The following is an 18,291-nucleotide window of genomic DNA, read 5'->3' on the forward strand; positions in this document are numbered from 1 at the left end:
TTTACAATTAAAATAATTGACTACGGTTGTGTGAGCTTTCTTCTGAGCCTGCAATTCAAAATCGATGGTAAGACTCTACCTTTGGAAGTTATCAGAGTTTTGGGTACCTTCCACAATTTGGTACAGGAAGCCTAGAAAACAATATTTTTTAGTGGCCCTTATCGAATATTGTCCTTGTGGACCACCCTCCCATTAATTAGGACCGTTGTCCCAATATCAGCATCGACCCTGTTCTCGACATACAAAGGCGTAAGCTTATCTTCCAATCTCTTGTTGGTTTTTACTAAAACTTTCTCACCTACGTTAAATACCCTATTCTGTCGAGCTGAATTGTTGCGATTTAACTGCTCCTGCTGTGCCTTTTTAAGGTTCATAATTATATCCGGGGCAAAGTCAGCACTAGCATGGATGATCTCAACAAGTTTTCTATTAATGACAGAGTGAAATGACCTGTTGTACTCTATAGTCGCCTGAAGGAATAACTGCGTGACATCGTCTATTTTCCACCTGTCCATTTGACGTACTGTGTAAAGGTGGGGCAGTTGCTATATCGATATCGTACTGATTTTTCAGCATGGATCGTATAGTTTCGGAGTTAAACGATGCCTCATTATCGCAGTAAATTGATCTAACATTAGAGAAAAAAATTCACCAGTTGAAGGATTGGGATTTTCACATCTAATATGGCACGCGATGCTATTGGCTGGACCACCGCAAACTTGCTGAATTTATCGACAGCAGTGAGAAAGTACTTTCCCCCTGTTGAGAAAATGTCCATGTGTAACATCTCTCCCACCCGCGATGGTATTGGGGAATTCCTAATTCCTGCTTTAATGGTTGCCTATTATATTTTGCCTTCTGACAAATCCTGCAGTTTAGAACGATTTCAGCCGCTATTTTGCCCATCTTTGGAAAATAATAGTCGAGCAGCACTTTTTTTATATTCTCCTGGGCAGCTCTGTTAGCCCTGTTATGCTCCACAACTAGTATTTCTTTTTGCTCGTCCGGTTTGGTAACGTCCGCCACCCAAGACTTACAATACCAAAATTTAGTGGCCGGGAAGAGCCGAATACAGGGCAAGACTGGAAGCTTACAATGTATGGCGTTCACGACGTTGGGCGTTACCATGTCTTTCACTAAGTCCACTAATGTCTCCCAATCAGAAAAATCAATTTGATGACGAGTCTTAGTACCAAACACTATAAATAGTCGCTTATTTGACGAGGACGCCTCCTCCAATACGATCTGGTTTTGAAAACAGTTAAGTGGCTTTTCCGTGGCCTCAATGACAAGTCTTGATGACTCTTCACTGTGAATAGTGGCTCGATCCGACTCCGCTGAACTTTGCAAAATGTTAATACCTTGTCGCGACAAAGCGTCCGCCACACAGTTTTCTTTACCTGGCTTATACATGACCTTTGCACCACTTTCTTCAATGCGGGCCTTCCAACGCTTGAGTTTTGAATTAGGATTCTTATCAGAGACCGCAAATATAAAAGGCTGATGGTCCGTAAATATGTTTATGTCACTTTTCTCATAGAGGTAGTGTCGATGACTATCCAAGGCCCATACAATTGCCAGTAACTCCCTTTCGTTCGTGGCATAATTTAATTCCCTATCTTTCAACGTTCTGGAAATCATCGTTATAGGCCTATTTCCCTGAGACAAGACTGCACCTATGCCAAAGGATGAAGCATCAGTTGTCAAATCAAATGGTCGCGTAAAATCTGGATAATGAAGAATAACGTCCTCTGAAGCAAGAATGTTTCTTAGCTTGTCAAATGCGCTTAACTGGTGCTTGTTTCTTTAAAAAAATGTGACTTTTGCCTGGATACGCGCATGTTGGCGTCCTGCAGGCTCTTTAAAACCAACATGAGCTCCTTCAGTTTCTGAAAAGACAATAACGTCATCCACATAGACGTAACAGATCCTTCCTATTTTCTCCCGGAGGACGTCGTCTATTGCCCTTTGAAAAATGCTTGAGGCATTCTTTAGTCCGAAAGGTAACCGGCAGAATTCGTACTTGCCTCCGTTGACCGAAAAAGAAGTTTTCTCCCTGTCCAATTCCACAAGTTCTATCTGGTGGTATCCGGACTTAAGATCGAGGGTAGTGAAAAATTTGGCCTTTCCCAGATTCGACAGTATCATATTTATACTGAGCATTGGGTATCTATCGGCGATATTTTTCAAATTTAATTTTCTAAAATCGACTACTAAGCGTTTATTAAGTGATCCCGAAGCGTCGGAGCCTTTTTACCTACAACCCATGTAGGGTTGTTGTAGGGAGACCGAGATGGTCGAATAATTCCATTTCTTAGTAAGTCTTTGATCTCCTGGTTGACAAAATCGGCAGCACCCATCGGAAACGGGTACAGCTTGGAATATACTGGCTCATTATCCTCTGTCCGAATAGTCGCTACAACATTTATGTTGAGCGGCAACTTCTTATTTGAGTCAGCAAAGGCCCCTGAGTATTAAGACATAATCTGTTGAAAATTTTCTTGCACTGTCGGGGGCACGACAATACCCTCAATCTTCGTAAAGTTGACCTGAGAGCATTTTTAAAAGTACAGATCCTCACGTCCCCCATTAAATCTAATAGAATTGCTTTTAAGATCAATGGTCGCTCCTACTTGCGCTAACAGGTCAAGGCCAATTATGCCGTCAAAATTTTTAAGTCCGGGTAATAGGAAGAAAGGGCTTTCTACACCAAAAAGATAAAACTGGCATTTCTGTTCTATTTTTTCAAACCCATGAAGCGACTTTTAGAGGCCCCCGTGTCAACTAGGAACTTTCGTGGTTCCCCCGCTACTGTTCGTTGGATGAACGGAAGCAGGGAAGATCCCCTAAAAAATGCACGGCATCACTTTCATAGTCCGTTTTTCGTAAAGTTGACCTGAGAGCATTTTTAAAAGTACAGATCCTCACGTCCCCCATTAAATCTAATAGAATTGCTTTTAAGATCAATGGTCGCTCCTACTTGCGCTAACAGGTCAAGGCCAATTATGCCGTCAAAATTTTTAAGTCCGGGTAATAGGAAGAAAGGGCTTTCTACACCAAAAAGATAAAACTGGCATTTCTGTTCTATTTTTTCAAACCCATGAAGCGACTTTTAGAGGCCCCCGTGTCAACTAGGAACTTTCGTGGTTCCCCCGCTACTGTTCGTTGGATGAACGGAAGCAGGGAAGATCCCCTAAAAAATGCACGGCATCACTTTCATAGTCCGTTTTTTCTTCACCGTCTATGTCATCTACCGCATCACTAGCAATCTGATTATAATAAACCTCGGTTTGACCATCCTTTTTTCTTCAAACAGATGATTTACTCTTTGACGCCTAAAGTCAGACAACATTTGAGAGTTTATCGGTCTTTCATGTCTAAACTGTTCTAAGCATCCAGTGCCTGCAGCGCGGAAGAACCCTGAGAACGCTGAAAATTTGTCGATTGACGGAACATCGACAATTTTGGATCTACGTCCTTCTTCTCTAATGATCTATTATCAACAACGGTTCGTTGACCTTGATCCCTTGTAAAATATGGATTTTTCCACCCCTTTTTTAGTATCTGTTCGTGGTTGGATTCGGGTGTCTTCTGTAATGGGCGACTCTGGACCTGTCTAAGATGTTTCTCCTCTACAGACCTGGCATATTGTGTGGCAAAGGCATGCCTCTCGTGGTTTGCCTCTATTTCCTGTGCCATTGCCGAGGCTGATGGCAAGTCCCTAGGCTGAGCCGCAAAGAGCACATCGGTTAAATTTCTCTTTAGCCCGGAAACAAATACACGTAGGGCATCAGCTCTATATTTATCATTCATATATCGGGCATGGTCAGTATCATATGTCATAGTTGTCTTATTTGTTAGAAGTGTTAGTTTCTTCTCAACCTCCTCATAAAACTGTGTGATAGACATCTGCCCCTGCCTTAGTGTTGTGAGCTCTTGCTCCAGCAAGTATAATGGACGCATATCGGAATAGGTAAAGTCAAGGTGGCTTATAATAGCATCAAAATTGAGAACAGTATTAAAGGATGAAAGGATAGAATCAGCAGATCCCCTAATCTTGTTACGAATTATGAGAACAGGCTGATAGTGCTTTGAACTCCTGTCAAACCGTCTGAACAGCTCATATGATGCTAGTGCTGCCTGCCGCCAAGAAACATATTTTCCCTGTGAGCCATCAAACTCTGGCAATGATTTTACCGCATCAAGGCCTTCGTCACAAGGCACATTACCGGATACAGCAACAGGCACGTATAGTGCAATATCAGGAGCAGATAGTGTCGCAGCGCTAAACTTATCAGTGACTTCCCTCAATTTCTCTTCAAACTCCTGTTTCTGCACATGTAATGCGGCCGAAACTGCTGCGTTTATGATTGCCTGTAGTTGTTGTGGATCCATACTTTGTTTTGTCTGTACTATTCGTTCAGCGGCCTCTTCAGATAAGGCGAGGTAACTCAGCCGAACAACCAAGTCTTCAGACTCTGAATCGCTCATACAATCGTCTCAAAAAATATTGAACCGTCGCCAAGCTAGGCGCTTATCTATTTACCGTCCTCTTCGTTCGCGAAATTGATTTTACTGATTCGAAAAAAAACACTAGACCCACAAAAAAATAAATCACTCTAACTTCTTGACTTTACTGCCGACACTGTTTTCAAAAATTAAATGTTTGTTAAGAAATAACACAAATTTAAATATGTTATCTTACTATCGTTTCTTTAAACTTTTTCTGGCAATTCATAAAAAGGTTTCACTTACATGAATCTAAGAAAGTTTTCCTTCTCTTTCGCAGTCTTCTGTGCGGTCCAGAACAGTCCCATCTGGGGTACCAGTTTTAAGATGATGATTTTGTTTTTCGTCGTGTTTTCGAGATTTCGTCGGGGTCTTCGACTCGGTTGGGCGCCAGATACGGTTATTAATATTGTGGCAGCGTGTTTGCCCACAATATTCTCCACCTGCTCAGCTCTTGCAGATGGTTTCCACCGTGGCACGTGCTGCTCACGGAAGTGTTAGTTCCGATGTAACCGCTGCGGCAAGTTGCTGCCCACAACGGCCGGCCACTTGGTAGTTGACTCTGCACTCGTAAAAAGACGCAGAGCACCGATCTAGACCAGGTGGTGGCCACGATCAGTGACGATGATGCTGTTGATCCTCTTCCTGTAAGCTGGTAACCGGGTCGTGGCTCCAGCTATTACTCCAACGGTGATTAGAAAAAATAGCACACATGATTTACAAGAGATGCCTTTATTCTTCGGCTGTCAGCTCAGAACTAATAAACGTAAGAGAAGGAGAGCTTAATCGTAACCCTAACTCGCACAGATCACAGCCGTCGACGAGCGTCCTTCGTATAACTTCATGCGCCGTCCGTCGTCGTGCTCTTATCTTTGATCACCGTTGCATTGTTAACTTATATACAACTCTTCAATATGTCCCTTTGGGCCTAACTCTGAAATCTATGGACAAAAATACTGTGGTATCGTCATTTTCTTTTATTTTATGTATAGTTAAGTTTTGTTTGTTTTATAGACTTACAAAGCACTAACAGTAGTTTATATATAAATTTTTATATTTAAATTACAAAATAAACTGCATATTTTAATTTAATTTGCTGTTTCACAAGCATCTACCCAGTCATTGTAAACGTCGATAGGCTCTGAAAGAAAGTTAATTCCAGTTTGAAAGTCTTCCAAGCACACTCTACAGGTTATTTTCGCTGTGTTCCTGCCTTTGTCCCTGCAATATTAAATAAAAATGGTATTAATCAACACAAATTTAATAAAAATTAAGCTTTCTGGTTTAGCTCTAATTATTCCGAGAACTTAACCTATTTTTTTGTCCACTCTCCACTCTTAATTACATTCTGTTGAAGTTTGTTACAGGGCGAAAACGTGGGCGAGAAAAAGTCTCTCTGCATAAGTATCCCTTGGATTCAATCCAAGACAGCAATTTAAAATGCTGTACCACCCAAACTGGGCTGCCATAGAATTTTGCAGGTTAAGGAAGTACCACAAAATGTTATATCAACATATTTGGACACATAGTGCCTATTAAAAGTTTAAAGTTCTTTATTCATATTTTCATATTGTTGGTTTGATTCTACCAGCGTCAGCACTGAACAGTATACATACAGTTAAGTCGAAGTTCTCATTCTATGGCAGCAATATTATATAATAAACCGATCTTTATAGAAACAAAACGTTTTAAATCTGTAACCGTAACAAACTTTTTAATGTCATGTTATATCCAGTTGTAAGGGCAAAAAAATTTGTTGTTTTTTTTTTTAATTTTTCCTGGAGAGGCTTTTTATTGAATATGTGCATGTAATATATGAAAAGTTAGAGAATTTAATTTTAGGAGTTAATATTTAAAAAAAAATATTGGGTTCCTTCGATCTGTAGAAGATCTGCTGAAGGTCTATTTAAAAAGTGTCTGGCGGTGAGGAAGTTATCTCTGATGAAAATTATCAAAAATACATACAAAAAACCAAAAGCATTACCTAAAGGAAAGATACAAACAGGTAATGACAGGAGGAATAGTCAAAATTTTGATTTTTTATTAATGTTTAGGCCCCAAGGTATCCCTTAAAAAAAAGAAAAAAATTCCTAGCCCATTTTTAGCAAAAGCCGCTAAAGCGCAACTTTACCAAAATTATAATAATTATTATTTATAATGGGGAGATTTTAGTTTCCGGGGCGCCAAGATTTGAGGACATATTTTGGGTAATTGGCCCAAAATAAACACTTTTTATTAAATAAAATTTTTCGATTTCTCGCACCGTTTACGAGATATCGAGCCATAAATATCGGCTTATAGTGCGGCCGTTACACTGGGGAAAAAATTTTATTAAGGGGGGGGTAAGGTTTTAAATTTTTTTTTTTTTTTTTCTGAATGATTAATATGTCGAGAACATTGTGTAAAAATTTTGAGTCAATTAAAGTCAAACTAACGGAGTTACAGCGTTTTAAACAACCGTATTTGGGCGTATTTTCACGTATAAAAATACTTTGAATCGATTTTGCCGAACACGCTATTTTCAAAGTCGGTGCCCCTCATAACTTCAAAACTACTGCACCGATCCTTTTGAAATTTTAAACACTATTTCTGTACATATTTTACGAGGCAACGCTGTCGAGTTTTTTTTTTTTTGTTCATAATTTTGATTTCGCAATGAAAAATTTACCGATTTTTTCCCAAAAAATTGTGTTTTTCACTTCAAAGTCTTCGAAAAAATAAAAAAAATTGCAATTTTCAAAAAACCTTCACAGCGTTACCTGGGGATAACTATTATCTAACAAATGAACTTTCATTTTTTGATTTAAGATGATCCAGCACCGAGTTATGAGGGGCACCGCAATTCAACTTTTTTTGGCTACACGTCCGGACAATTGCTACCATTACCATATTTTTTAATATTTTTTTGTAAAAATTTGATAAAACATTCTTCTAATGTCATACTTTAATGTACCGTTGGTTGAATAACTAAATTTTAACTGTGTCGTCAGGAAAAAAAATCACAAAAACATGGCTTTTTTCGCATGATTTGACCTTACCCCCCCTTAAAAAGTATTTATTTTGGGCCAATTACCCAAAATATGTCCTCAAATCTTGGGTAAAATTGCGCTTTAGCGGCTTTTGCTAAAAATGGTCTAGGAATTTTTTTTTTTTTTTTAATGGATACCTTGGGGCCTAAACATTAATAAAAAAGTGGCGGAAAGCTTGATTTCTAAGTATTTATTTGTAAAAATAGCAAAAAAGCAACTGGCCATAGCTTTTCTGGGTATTCACTCAGTACTATAAAATCACTCTGAGTCATTTCGCAACCTTTACAGCGTTCAGTAGTAAAATTGGCAGTGCCTGACATGGTAAAATTGTTAAATTTCTTTTGTTTTTAAATTTTCACACAATTGCAGCACTCTTCATCCACAACACATTCTCAACGGTAAATTTTTTCGCTAGAAAAACATGGCAATGTTCTAAAACGGGTTGCCTCGCGGCAGTAATAATTGCAATTTTAACACATAAATAATTAAAATTTAAGCTTTCCGCCACTTTTTTATTAATGTTTAGGCCCCAAGGTATCCATTAAAAAAAAAAAAAAAATTCCTAGACCATTTTTAGCAAAAGCCGCTAAAGCGCAATTTTACCAAATCTTGGCGCCCCGGAAACTAAAATCGTGCCTTTATAATTATATCTTAGCTTATGAAAATTTATGTTTTCCTATTTTTTAGAGTAAACGATGCAAAGAAAGAAGCGGTTAAAGTCCCTGCGTTTCAGTACTACCAATCGCATCTTTAAATGTTAATAACAAAAGAACGGTGCACAATTTTCACTTTCCGCCAACGGATTTCGAAATGTTAGAAAAAAACACATCATTTGCATATTTTACTTTATTTTTTTAAGCTGTTTTTAACGTGGACTGCACTTGTAAACAATTTCGCAGATATAAAAAAAAAACTAATTTAGGAACAGGCCTTTTGCTTACATTTTCACTTCACATGACTTTTCATGGTTGCAAAATGGGCAATTAAATTGTTGATCAAGTGGTTCAATATTCTTTCTTTTCGGTGGCGGTTTCCTTTTCGACTTCCTTCTTCCCATTTTCTTTACAGAAAGTAGCTTTTGAACACAAATCTATAATGTAATACCTAAACAAAAAATTTGAATGCTAGCGTTAAGATAACAACGAAGTGCTTACTTATTTTAATACCTTACACACCATTTCCACTTAACATTCTTGTCGCTTAAAACTTTAACCCTTTAAGACTACTTTCCAAAATAGAAGAAAAAAAGTTTCCAAATAATTTTTTTTTAAGTGAATGAATGCTTCTAAGCTCAAATTTGTGCTTAGAAATAACATAAAAATTTTGGTTCACCTGTAAGCTGGGAAAAAAGGTAAGCGGGCCTGAAGGCAAGCTTGTGGCTTTGAGTGAAAAAAAAAACATTTTCGATAATGAAGATTTATTTTATTTTTTCTTATGGTATTCTACAAAACAGTTTTTATTCGCTGTGCAGCATAAATGCAGATTGCATTTCGTGCATATGCATTGCGTTTGTGAAGTTTTACAGTGCTTGCAACATCTTTTTCCACTGTTTCGATCCAACCAATGTGGGTAATGGTTTAGCTGGTCAAACCGCAAGTCCGATATTGGATGCTTTGATTTTTGACCATGTTTGAGCTCATGCTGAAAAGGTCGATAAGAGAGTGGAGACTGCTTTTCCCGTTCCCTTATTGTTCGTCCTGACTGAGAGGTTGGAGACTGATTTGCCCATCGCGGTGAAGATGCATTGTTTGTATTGATTGGACGACCCGGTAAGTTTTTGTTTTTATATGTCACCAGCCCTGCGGCTAGTGTTTCGCGAAAGTCTGGGAGTGCGAGTAGTTTTTTTTTTGCTTTCGTTCTCTGTTTGGATACATCTGTGTAAAATATAGGCATTGGTGGCTGCCATTGTAGTATGCTCACTAGACGTCTGCATGATTACATTCATAACATACGTCTAAATGAATACATTCGAATCGAATAGAATGGAGTGAGTGGAATGATGCAAATGAAATGACATTGTATGAGTGCAAGCCTGTTTTCCTCTCTTAATTTGAGACGTCAAACGTAATGAGAGTGAATGAACGAAACCAAAAGTGAAATGAGAGATTTGGCTATACCTTGAATACTCGAATCATTCGAGTTCTTGCTTAGGATTTCTGTACATTCCTTTTTTGAGAACTGCAGCACAAAGTCAAAAAATTTTGCATTCCAGCGAGCAGCGCGGCATCGGGGAACGTACATTTTCAAACGCAAGAAATTTTTACAGAATAATTACAGCATATCCTTGTCAAATAGCCACTAATTCGGAAAATATTAACAAAATAATGTTTTTGCATTCCAATTTAAATTAGTTGTAAGTTATTGTTAATTTAGAAATAAATAAAATAAAAAACCATAAATATAAAGCCTATTCGGACTCGAAGAAAATTCACTGCATTTAATTTGTGTTTATTTCCTTTATTTACATTTGCAACTCGAATCATTCGAATGAAACGTCTCTGTTTTCAACGTTCTCAATTCACTCAATTCGTTTCCTTCTACCTGCTCTTTGTGCAAATGAGTAGGTGAAAGAGAGCCAACCCTTTCACTCCATGTTGGCTTCGCTCTCAAATTCACTCAACTCATTTTAAGCATTGTGCATTTGAATGTGGGTTTTTTGCCACTTATGCAGATGTCTAAAGCTCACATATTGGGTACCCTCTGTACCAGCTATATTCAATTACAATGTTGCGCACTTAACATTCCAAGTTAATACATAAGCCAAATGTGCAGAGTAGCATAATCAAAACGTTCCCAACAACTCAAGTGGGAACTTATCGAACTCACACAAGAATGCCACGGGGAGCCCAATGTGCTTAGTCTGCATGTTTGACATGCGCAACCCAAGTGCCGAGTCGGCATGCCTAGCATGCGCGACCGAGCTGATAATATGTAAGCATAATACTCTCTCTCACTCTCTATACTGCGCGCTTGCCAAATACGCAGTGTATATAATAATACATAAGCGCCGGCTGCTCCGCTGCCGGCGTCTCCGACAGCGCAGCCGAGGGCATGTCGATACTTTGGACAAATGCCCAAGAGGAGAGCTATATCGGATGTTCATACACTAAGACCTGTCGCGCTCCAACTTCGGTTCTAATATTCAAATACACTAAGTCAACTCAATAAACTGAATTAACCAACTTATTACTTGGCGGCTTCGAAAACTTATAACATGGCGACCGTGACCTAATCTGTAAAATTTTGGAACGACATCAAGTGAAATATGTGGAAATAAAAAGTGCGATTAAAAGAAAAAAGAAATATATATGTATGTCGGAGCGTAGTTAATTATTAAATTGCTCGCTCAACTGTTTAAGCGAATGGCTTAGTGTTGCAAGGTGAATCCTTGTAAATTGCTCGATAGTAGAAGAGTAAGACGACTGTATATGCAGTCGTCAGTGTGGCTCAGTGTTGTGTTGAGAAAAAGGGATAACGATGGTGTCAAATCGTAGTTAAAAAGTCTTTTGGATTGTAATTTTTGAAGAGAACGCACGCACTGAGACTCGCTTCGCTCGCAAAATGTCATACAACGGTATAAATCTTCAAGGAAACTAGACCCCTCCGTCATCAGAAGTGGGATCTAACTCCCGATCTATAACTTTAGAAGAACAATTTCGCGTTTTGCTAGAGCAGCAGAACCAAAATTTTCTACAACTTGCTGGAGCGCTGCGAGCTACGTCTGGCGAGCCCCTACAAAAGGTCGACATTGTGTTACCAAAATTTAATGCAGATATAGCCGGAGCCGATGCAGTGCAGTGGTGCGCGACCGTAGACATTATTTTGAGCGAGACCTCGCTGCAAGGTAGTGCATTAATTTTGGCCTTAACGAAGTCTCTAGAAGGAAGTGCATCACAGTGGTTGTCGCAGGTGTGTTATGCCGGAATCACGTGGCCTCAATTTAGACAATTGTTTGAGCAACGATTTGAAAATACCGAGACGCCAGCAGCAACAATTTTAAACTTGCTGAATAGTCGACCAAATGACAGTGAGAGTGTCGCCGTTTATGCGAGCCGTAAAACTACGTCACTCGTCACAAAATGGCGTGATATTGACAAAGAAGAGATTGCGGCATCGGTAGTACTTAGACATTTGGCAAGTCATGACCATCGATTGCATCGAGTTGCGTACACAGCTAGGATTCACAACAGACGCGAGTTGCAATCTGAGTTACAAGTGTATGCGTTGGACTCAAAACGATGCAACTACTCGCACGAGGAACCAAGTGCTAAACGCTTTAAGTCATTTGAAATTACTTGTCACTCCTGTGGTCAACTTGGACACAAAAAAGCGGAATGCCGAATGAAGAAGCAGCCATCATCTGAAGAAAAACGTGGAGCGGATCAAGGAATGGCCCAGCGCACTAAGACACACATCACTTGTTACCGTTGTCACGAAATAGGGCATATCGCAACCAAGTGTCCTAAGAGAGCTGCTGGAGAAGGATCTGGATCGGGGAACACGCATCCCTAAGCGAATAGAGATTTGTATAGTGAAAGAACCAAAAGCATCCATGCTCCATCTAGGTGAGAAATTCGTGTATACTTTTGATTCCGGAGCTGAGTGCTCCTAGGTTAAAGAGAGTCTAGCGCCTAAGCTGAGTGGAAAGAGATTTAATTACGTTAATGCTTACCTAGTGAGTACAATACAAATTTTAAGTAACGTAATGATTAATGGAAAGTGTATCGAAATAATGTTTCACGTAGTCGATGACGCTTGTATGAAAATCGAAATGGTAATTGGGCGTGAAATCTTGGCCCAGGGATATTCGGCAGTAGTGTCAAGTAATGGGGTAGAGTTAGTGAAAGATAAAACAGTTAACGCCTGTGTCGTACCTGACACCGAATATAACTTTAATACTTTAGAAACAGAGTTGTATGGCACAGAAAAAAATTTATCAATACAATTATTAAAAAAAAAACTCTTGATAAGGTGTACGACCATTACTGGTTCGAGGGAATGTCGAAGTATGTTCGATAATTTATTTAAAATTGTATAACTTGCAGAGTGACAAAGTCGGCATCGGGAAAAATTCAAGCCGAATTACATTCGATATCAAAGATTAGTATACCATGGCGCACGTTGCACATAGATATCACCGGCAAATTTAGTGACAAAAATGACCGTAAGGAATACATCGTAGTGCAGATTGATGGGTACACAAAATATGTTCATCTGTATCATACGTTTAGACTTGATTCAAGTAGTTGTATAGACGCGTTAAAATCCTCGATTGCTTTGTTCGGTGTGCCCACTCGGTTGATAGCTGATCAGGGACGAAGCTTTACGGGTAGTAAATTTATGGACTTCTGTAACTCTAGTGAAAATTCAGTGTCACCTAATAGCAACTGGTGCTAGTCGTTCCAATGGTTAGGTCGAAAAAGTCATTAGTACTTTGAAAAATTTGTTGACTGTGGTAGAATCTAGTGAACGGTCTTGGCAGGATGCTTTAGGTGAAGTGCAGTTAGCGTTAAATTGTACTGTCAATCGAGTTACAAAATCCAGTCCATTGGAGTTATTAATTGGCAAGTGCTCACGACCATTAGGTCGAGTTCCCATTTGTGAGGAAGAGGAGATAGATAAACAAAGATCGGAAGCTGATAAGAAAATGCAATGCGCAGCACAATATGAAAAAAAAAGATTTGCAAGGGTAAAGCAAAAGTTGTCAGGTTTAGATTACGTCTTAATAAAAAATAGTGAACGACAGCAAACCAAGTTAGATCCGAAATTTCGTGGACCTTTCGTCGTAACGGAAGTCTTAGACGGTGCTCGGTATAAACTAAAGTCTATCACAAGTAAGAGGCAGTATAAATATCCTCACGAGAGTTTACGAAAAATGCCGGATGGACAGGTACCCAGCGAGCTGGATATCGACGAAGATGATTTGAATTCAGTTGATGTAGCGGGTGAAGACCGTGATGACCAATGTGGCACTGGTGGAGACTAGTGTGGCACTAGTAGAATGTAATACGGGTGAAAAAGACCGTTGAGATCAGTGTGGCACTGATGAGAAAACAGTTGAAACAGACTGTATTGGCTAATGTGGCATTAGCGTGTTGAGATCAGTGTGGCACTGATGAAAAAACAGTTGAAACAGACTGTATTGGCTAATGTGGCATTAGCGTGTTGTGACCAGTGTGGCACTGGTGAGATGTAATGTGAAACCGTCGATGCTATGTGGCGGTACCTGTTCGAAAAGGTTAAAAATAAAGATTGAAAGTATAAAAAGAAAACTAAAATAATTAAGTAAGTTAATTAATTAGTCTGTAATACCAAAAGTAAACTGAAATAGAATAATGGAGTTGAAAATGGTTAAATGTCATGTTTTGAGTTAAGTAATTTGTTAATGAAACTAACAATGAAGTAAAGTTTGTAAAATTAAAAAATTGGTGATTAATGGTGATTACACGAGGACGTGTAAGTGGTCAGGATTGGCCGTGTCGGAGCGTAGTTAATTATTAAATTGCTCTCTCAACTGTTTAAGCGAATGGCTTAGTGTTGCAAGGTGAATCCTTGTAAATTGCTCGATAGTAGAAGAGTGAGACGACTGTATATGCAGTCGTCAGTGTGGCTCAGTGTTGTGTTGAGAAAAAGGGATAACGATGGTGTCAAATCGTAGTTAAAAAGTCTTTTGGATTGTAATTTTTGAAGAGAACGCACGCACTGAGACTCGCTTCGCTCGCAAAATGTCATACAACGGTATAAATCTTCAAGGAAACAAGACCCCTCCGTCATCAGAAGTGGGATCTAACTCCCGATCTATAACTTTAGAAGAACAATTTCGCGTTTTGCTAGAGCAGCAGAACTAAAATTTTCTACAACTTGCTGGAGCGCTGCGAGCTACGTCTGGCGAGCCCCTACAAAAGGTCGACATTGTGTTACCAAAATTTAATGCAGATATAGTCGGAGCCGATGCAGTGCAGTGGTGCGCGACCGTAGACATTATTTTGAGCGAGACCTCGCTGCAAGGTAGTGCATTAATTTTGGCCTTAACGAAGTCTCTAGAAGGAAGTGCATCACAGTGGTTGTCGCAGGTGTGTTATGCCGGAATCACGTGGCCTCAATTTAGACAATTGTTTGAGCAACGATTTGAAAATACCGAGACGCCAGCAGCAACAATTTTAAACTTGCTGAATAGTCGACCAAATGACAGTGAGAGTGTCGCCGTTTATGCGAGCCGTAAAACTACGTCACTCGTCACAAAATGGCGTGATATTGACAAAGAAGAGATTGCGGCATCGGTAGTACTTAGACATTTGGCAAGTCATGACCATCGATTGCATCGAGTTGCGTACACAGCTAGGATTCACAACAGACGCGAGTTGCAATCTGAGTTACAAGTGTATGCGTTGGACTCAAAACGATGCAACTACTCGCACGAGGAACCAAGTGCTAAACGCTTTAAGTCATTTGAAATTACTTGTCACTCCTGTGGTCAACTTGGACACAAAAAAGCGGAATGCCGAATGAAGAAGCAGCCATCATCTGAAGAAAAACGTGGAGCGGATCAAGGAATGGCCCAGCGCACTAAGACACACATCACTTGTTACCGTTGTCACGAAATAGGGCATATCGCAACCAAGTGTCCTAAGAGAGCTGCTGGAGAAGGATCTGGATCGGGGAACACGCATCCCTAAGCGAATAGAGATTTGTATAGTGAAAGAACCAAAAGCATCCATGCTCCATCTAGGTGAGAAATTCGTGTATACTTTTGATTCCGGAGCTGAGTGCTCCTAGGTTAAAGAGAGTCTAGCGCCTAAGCTGAGTGGAAAGAGATTTAATTACGTCAATGCTTACCTAGTGAGTACAATACAAATTTTAAGTAACGTAATAATTAATGGAAAGTGTATCGAAATAATGTTTCACGTAGTCGATGACGCTTGTATGAAAATCGAAATGGTAATTGGGCGTGAAATCTTGGCCCAGGGATATTCGGCAGTAGTGTCAAGTAATGGGGTAGAGTTAGTGAAAGATAAAACAGTTAACGCCTGTGTCGTACCTGACACCGAATATAACTTTAATACTTTAGAAACAGAATTGTATGGCACAGAGAAAAATCAATCAATACAATTATTAAAAAAAAAACTCTTGATAAGGTGTACGACCATTACTGGTTCGAGGGAATGTCGAAGTATGTTCGATAATTTATTTAAAATTGTATAACTTGCAGAGTGACAAAGTCGGCATCGGGAAAAATTCAAGCCGAATTACATTCGATATCAAAGATTAGTATACCATGGCACACGTTGCACATAGATATCACCGGCAAATTTAGTGACAAAAATGACCGTAAGGAATACATCGTAGTGCAGATAGATGGGTACACAAAATATGTTCATCTGTATCATACGTTCAGACTTGATTCAAGTAGTTGTATAGACGCGTTAAAATCCTCGATTGCTTTGTTCGGTGTGCCCACTCGGTTGATAGCTGATCAGGGACGAAGCTTTACGGGTAGTAAATTTATGGACTTCTGTAACTCTAGTGAAAATTCAGTGTCACCTAATAGCAACTGGTGCTAGTCGTTCCAATGGTTAGGTCGAAAAAGTCATTAGTACTTTGAAAAATTTGTTGACTGTGGTAGAATCTAGTGAACGGTCTTGGCAGGATGCTTTAGGTGAAGTGCAGTTAGCGTTAAATTGTACTGTCAATCGAGTTACAAAATCCAGTCCATTGGAGTTATTAATTGGCAAGTGCTCACGGCCATTAGGTCGAGTTCCCATTTGTGAGGAAGAGGAGATAGATAAACAAAGATCGGAAGCTGATAAGAAAATGCAATGCGCAGCACAATATGAAAAAAAGATTTGCAAGGGTAAAGCAAAAGTTGTCAGGTTTAGATTACGTCTTAATAAAAAATAGTGAACGACAGCAAACCAAGTTAGATCCGAAATTTCGTAGACCTTTCGTCGTAACGGAAGTCTTAGACGGTGCTCGGTATAAACTAAAGTCTATCACAAGTAAGAGGCAGTATAAATATCCTCACGAGAGTTTACGAAAAATGCCGGATGGACAGGTACCCAGCGAGCTGGATATCGACGAAGATGATTTGAATTCAGTTGATGTAGCGGGTGAAGACCGTGATGACCAATGTGGCACTGGTGGAGACTAGTGTGGCACTAGTAGAATGTAATACGGGTGAAAAAGACCGTTGAGATCAGTGTGGCACTGATGAGAAAACAGTTGAAACAGACTGTATTGGCTAATGTGGCATTAGCGTGTTGAGATCAGTGTGGCACTGATGAAAAAACAGTTGAAACAGACTGTATTGGCTAATGTGGCATTAGCGTGTGGTGTGACCAGTGTGGCACTGGTGAGATGTAATGTGAAACCGTCGATGCTATGTGGCGGTACCTGTTCGAAAAGGTTAAAAATAAAGATTGAAAGTATAAAAAGAAAACTAAAATAATTAAGTAAGTTAATTAATTAGTCTGTAATACCAAAAGTAAACTGAAATAGAATAATGGAGTTGAAAATGGTTAAATGTCATGTTTTGAGTTAAGTAATTTGTTAATGAAACTAACAATGAAGTAAAGTTTGTAAAATTAAAAAATTGGTGATTAATGGTGATTACACGAGGACGTGTAAGTGGTCAGGAGTGGCCGTGTCGGAGCGTAGTTAATTATTAAATTGCTCTCGCAACTGTTTAAGCGAATGGCTTAGTGTTGCAAGGTGAATCCTTGTAAATTGCTCGATAGTAGAAGAGTGAGACGACTGTATATGCAGTCGTCAGTGTGGCTCAGTGTTGTGTTGAGAAAAAGGGATAACGATGGTGTCAAATCGTAGTTAAAAAGTCTTTTGGATTGTAATTTTTGAAGAGAACGCACGCACTGAGACTCGCTTCGCTCGCAAAATGTCATACAACGGTATAAATCTTCAAGGAAACAAGACCCCTCCGTCATGTATAAGTGAAAATACAAAAAATATGTGAAGCTGCAAATTAAAAACGGCATCGAAAAGTTGAATAAAAAAAATTTTGTTTAAATTACCAGCCTGTGCGAGGACCAGCACCGGCGCCGCCTGAGTCCAAAAGGCCTTCCCTCCCTACGAGGGAGCGAAGTGTGGTAGCCAGGCCGCCGACTACACCAACAATGGAAGTAGGACGAATAGAGTGCGGAAGGCTATCCGCCCCCTGCAGCATCGATGGAAACAAACGGCCCAACAAGATGACCATCTTATAACATTTGACTTCGTAATGATGCGAAGCCACGCAACAAGAGCAAATGCTCAAGTTACCATTAGTTTAAAATTATTTACATATGTAACTCATATTCAATATTTTCGATTGAAAAAAAATACGTATACGAAAAAAACGAATAGTTTCAATTCATTTTTACCGCTCTGCGGGGCTTTTTGGTAGGGGTTTGAACCCCTAAAACCACCCCCGTAAATCCGCCACTGTATATTGTCATAATGAGTCATGTTTATATTGCGTTTGATATTTTTCTTATCATTTCATAATGAGTCATGTTTATATTGCGTTTGATATTTTTTTTATTGATCCAGACTCCTTAGAGTTCAGGATAACTTATGAATTGCTCATTGCTTTCCTGGTTATACAGGCAGGCTCCGGTTTTCACTTTCACAAGATTCTCTCGTTTTCGTTTTCAAAAACGAAAATTGGTGCTCCCGTTTTCACTTTCACAAGATTTTTCGTTTTCAAAAACGGGCAAGTTTTTTTTGTCGAAATGAAAAGTAAATGCCTTTTTCTACATTA

The 18,291-nt window shown here is 39.3% G+C and overlaps 1 protein-coding gene across 1 annotated transcript; it reads right to left on the reverse strand.

The window, feature by feature from the left end:
- Nucleotides 1-5,463: 5,463 nt before the first annotated feature.
- Nucleotides 5,464-8,654, reverse strand: LOC108094846 (transcription elongation factor 1 homolog). The gene is made up of 2 exons (XM_017195653.2): nt 8,480-8,654; nt 5,464-5,730 (listed from the first exon to the last, which is right to left on the reverse strand). Exons 1-2 carry the CDS (start codon nt 8,593-8,595, stop codon nt 5,598-5,600), a joined length of 249 nt encoding a protein of 82 aa, XP_017051142.1. The 5' UTR covers nt 8,596-8,654; the 3' UTR covers nt 5,464-5,597.
- Between the last annotated feature and the right edge of the window lie 9,637 nt (nt 8,655-18,291).

Source organism: Drosophila ficusphila, unplaced genomic scaffold (assembly GCF_018152265.1).
Source record: "Drosophila ficusphila isolate 14025-0441.05 unplaced genomic scaffold, ASM1815226v1 contig_470, whole genome shotgun sequence".
Classification (NCBI taxonomy): domain Eukaryota; kingdom Metazoa; phylum Arthropoda; class Insecta; order Diptera; family Drosophilidae; genus Drosophila; species Drosophila ficusphila.

Excerpts from the sequence above, each read along its gene's own strand:
- LOC108094846 (XM_017195653.2), bottom strand. The coding sequence starts at position 8,595 with ATGGGAAGAAGGAAGTCGAAAAGGAAACCGCCACCGAAAAGAAAGAAT. Across the intron at positions 5,731-8,479 it reads AAGTCATGTGAAGTGAAAAT|GGACAAAGGCAGGAACACAG; the intron begins GTAAGCAAAAGG and ends TTAATATTGCAG.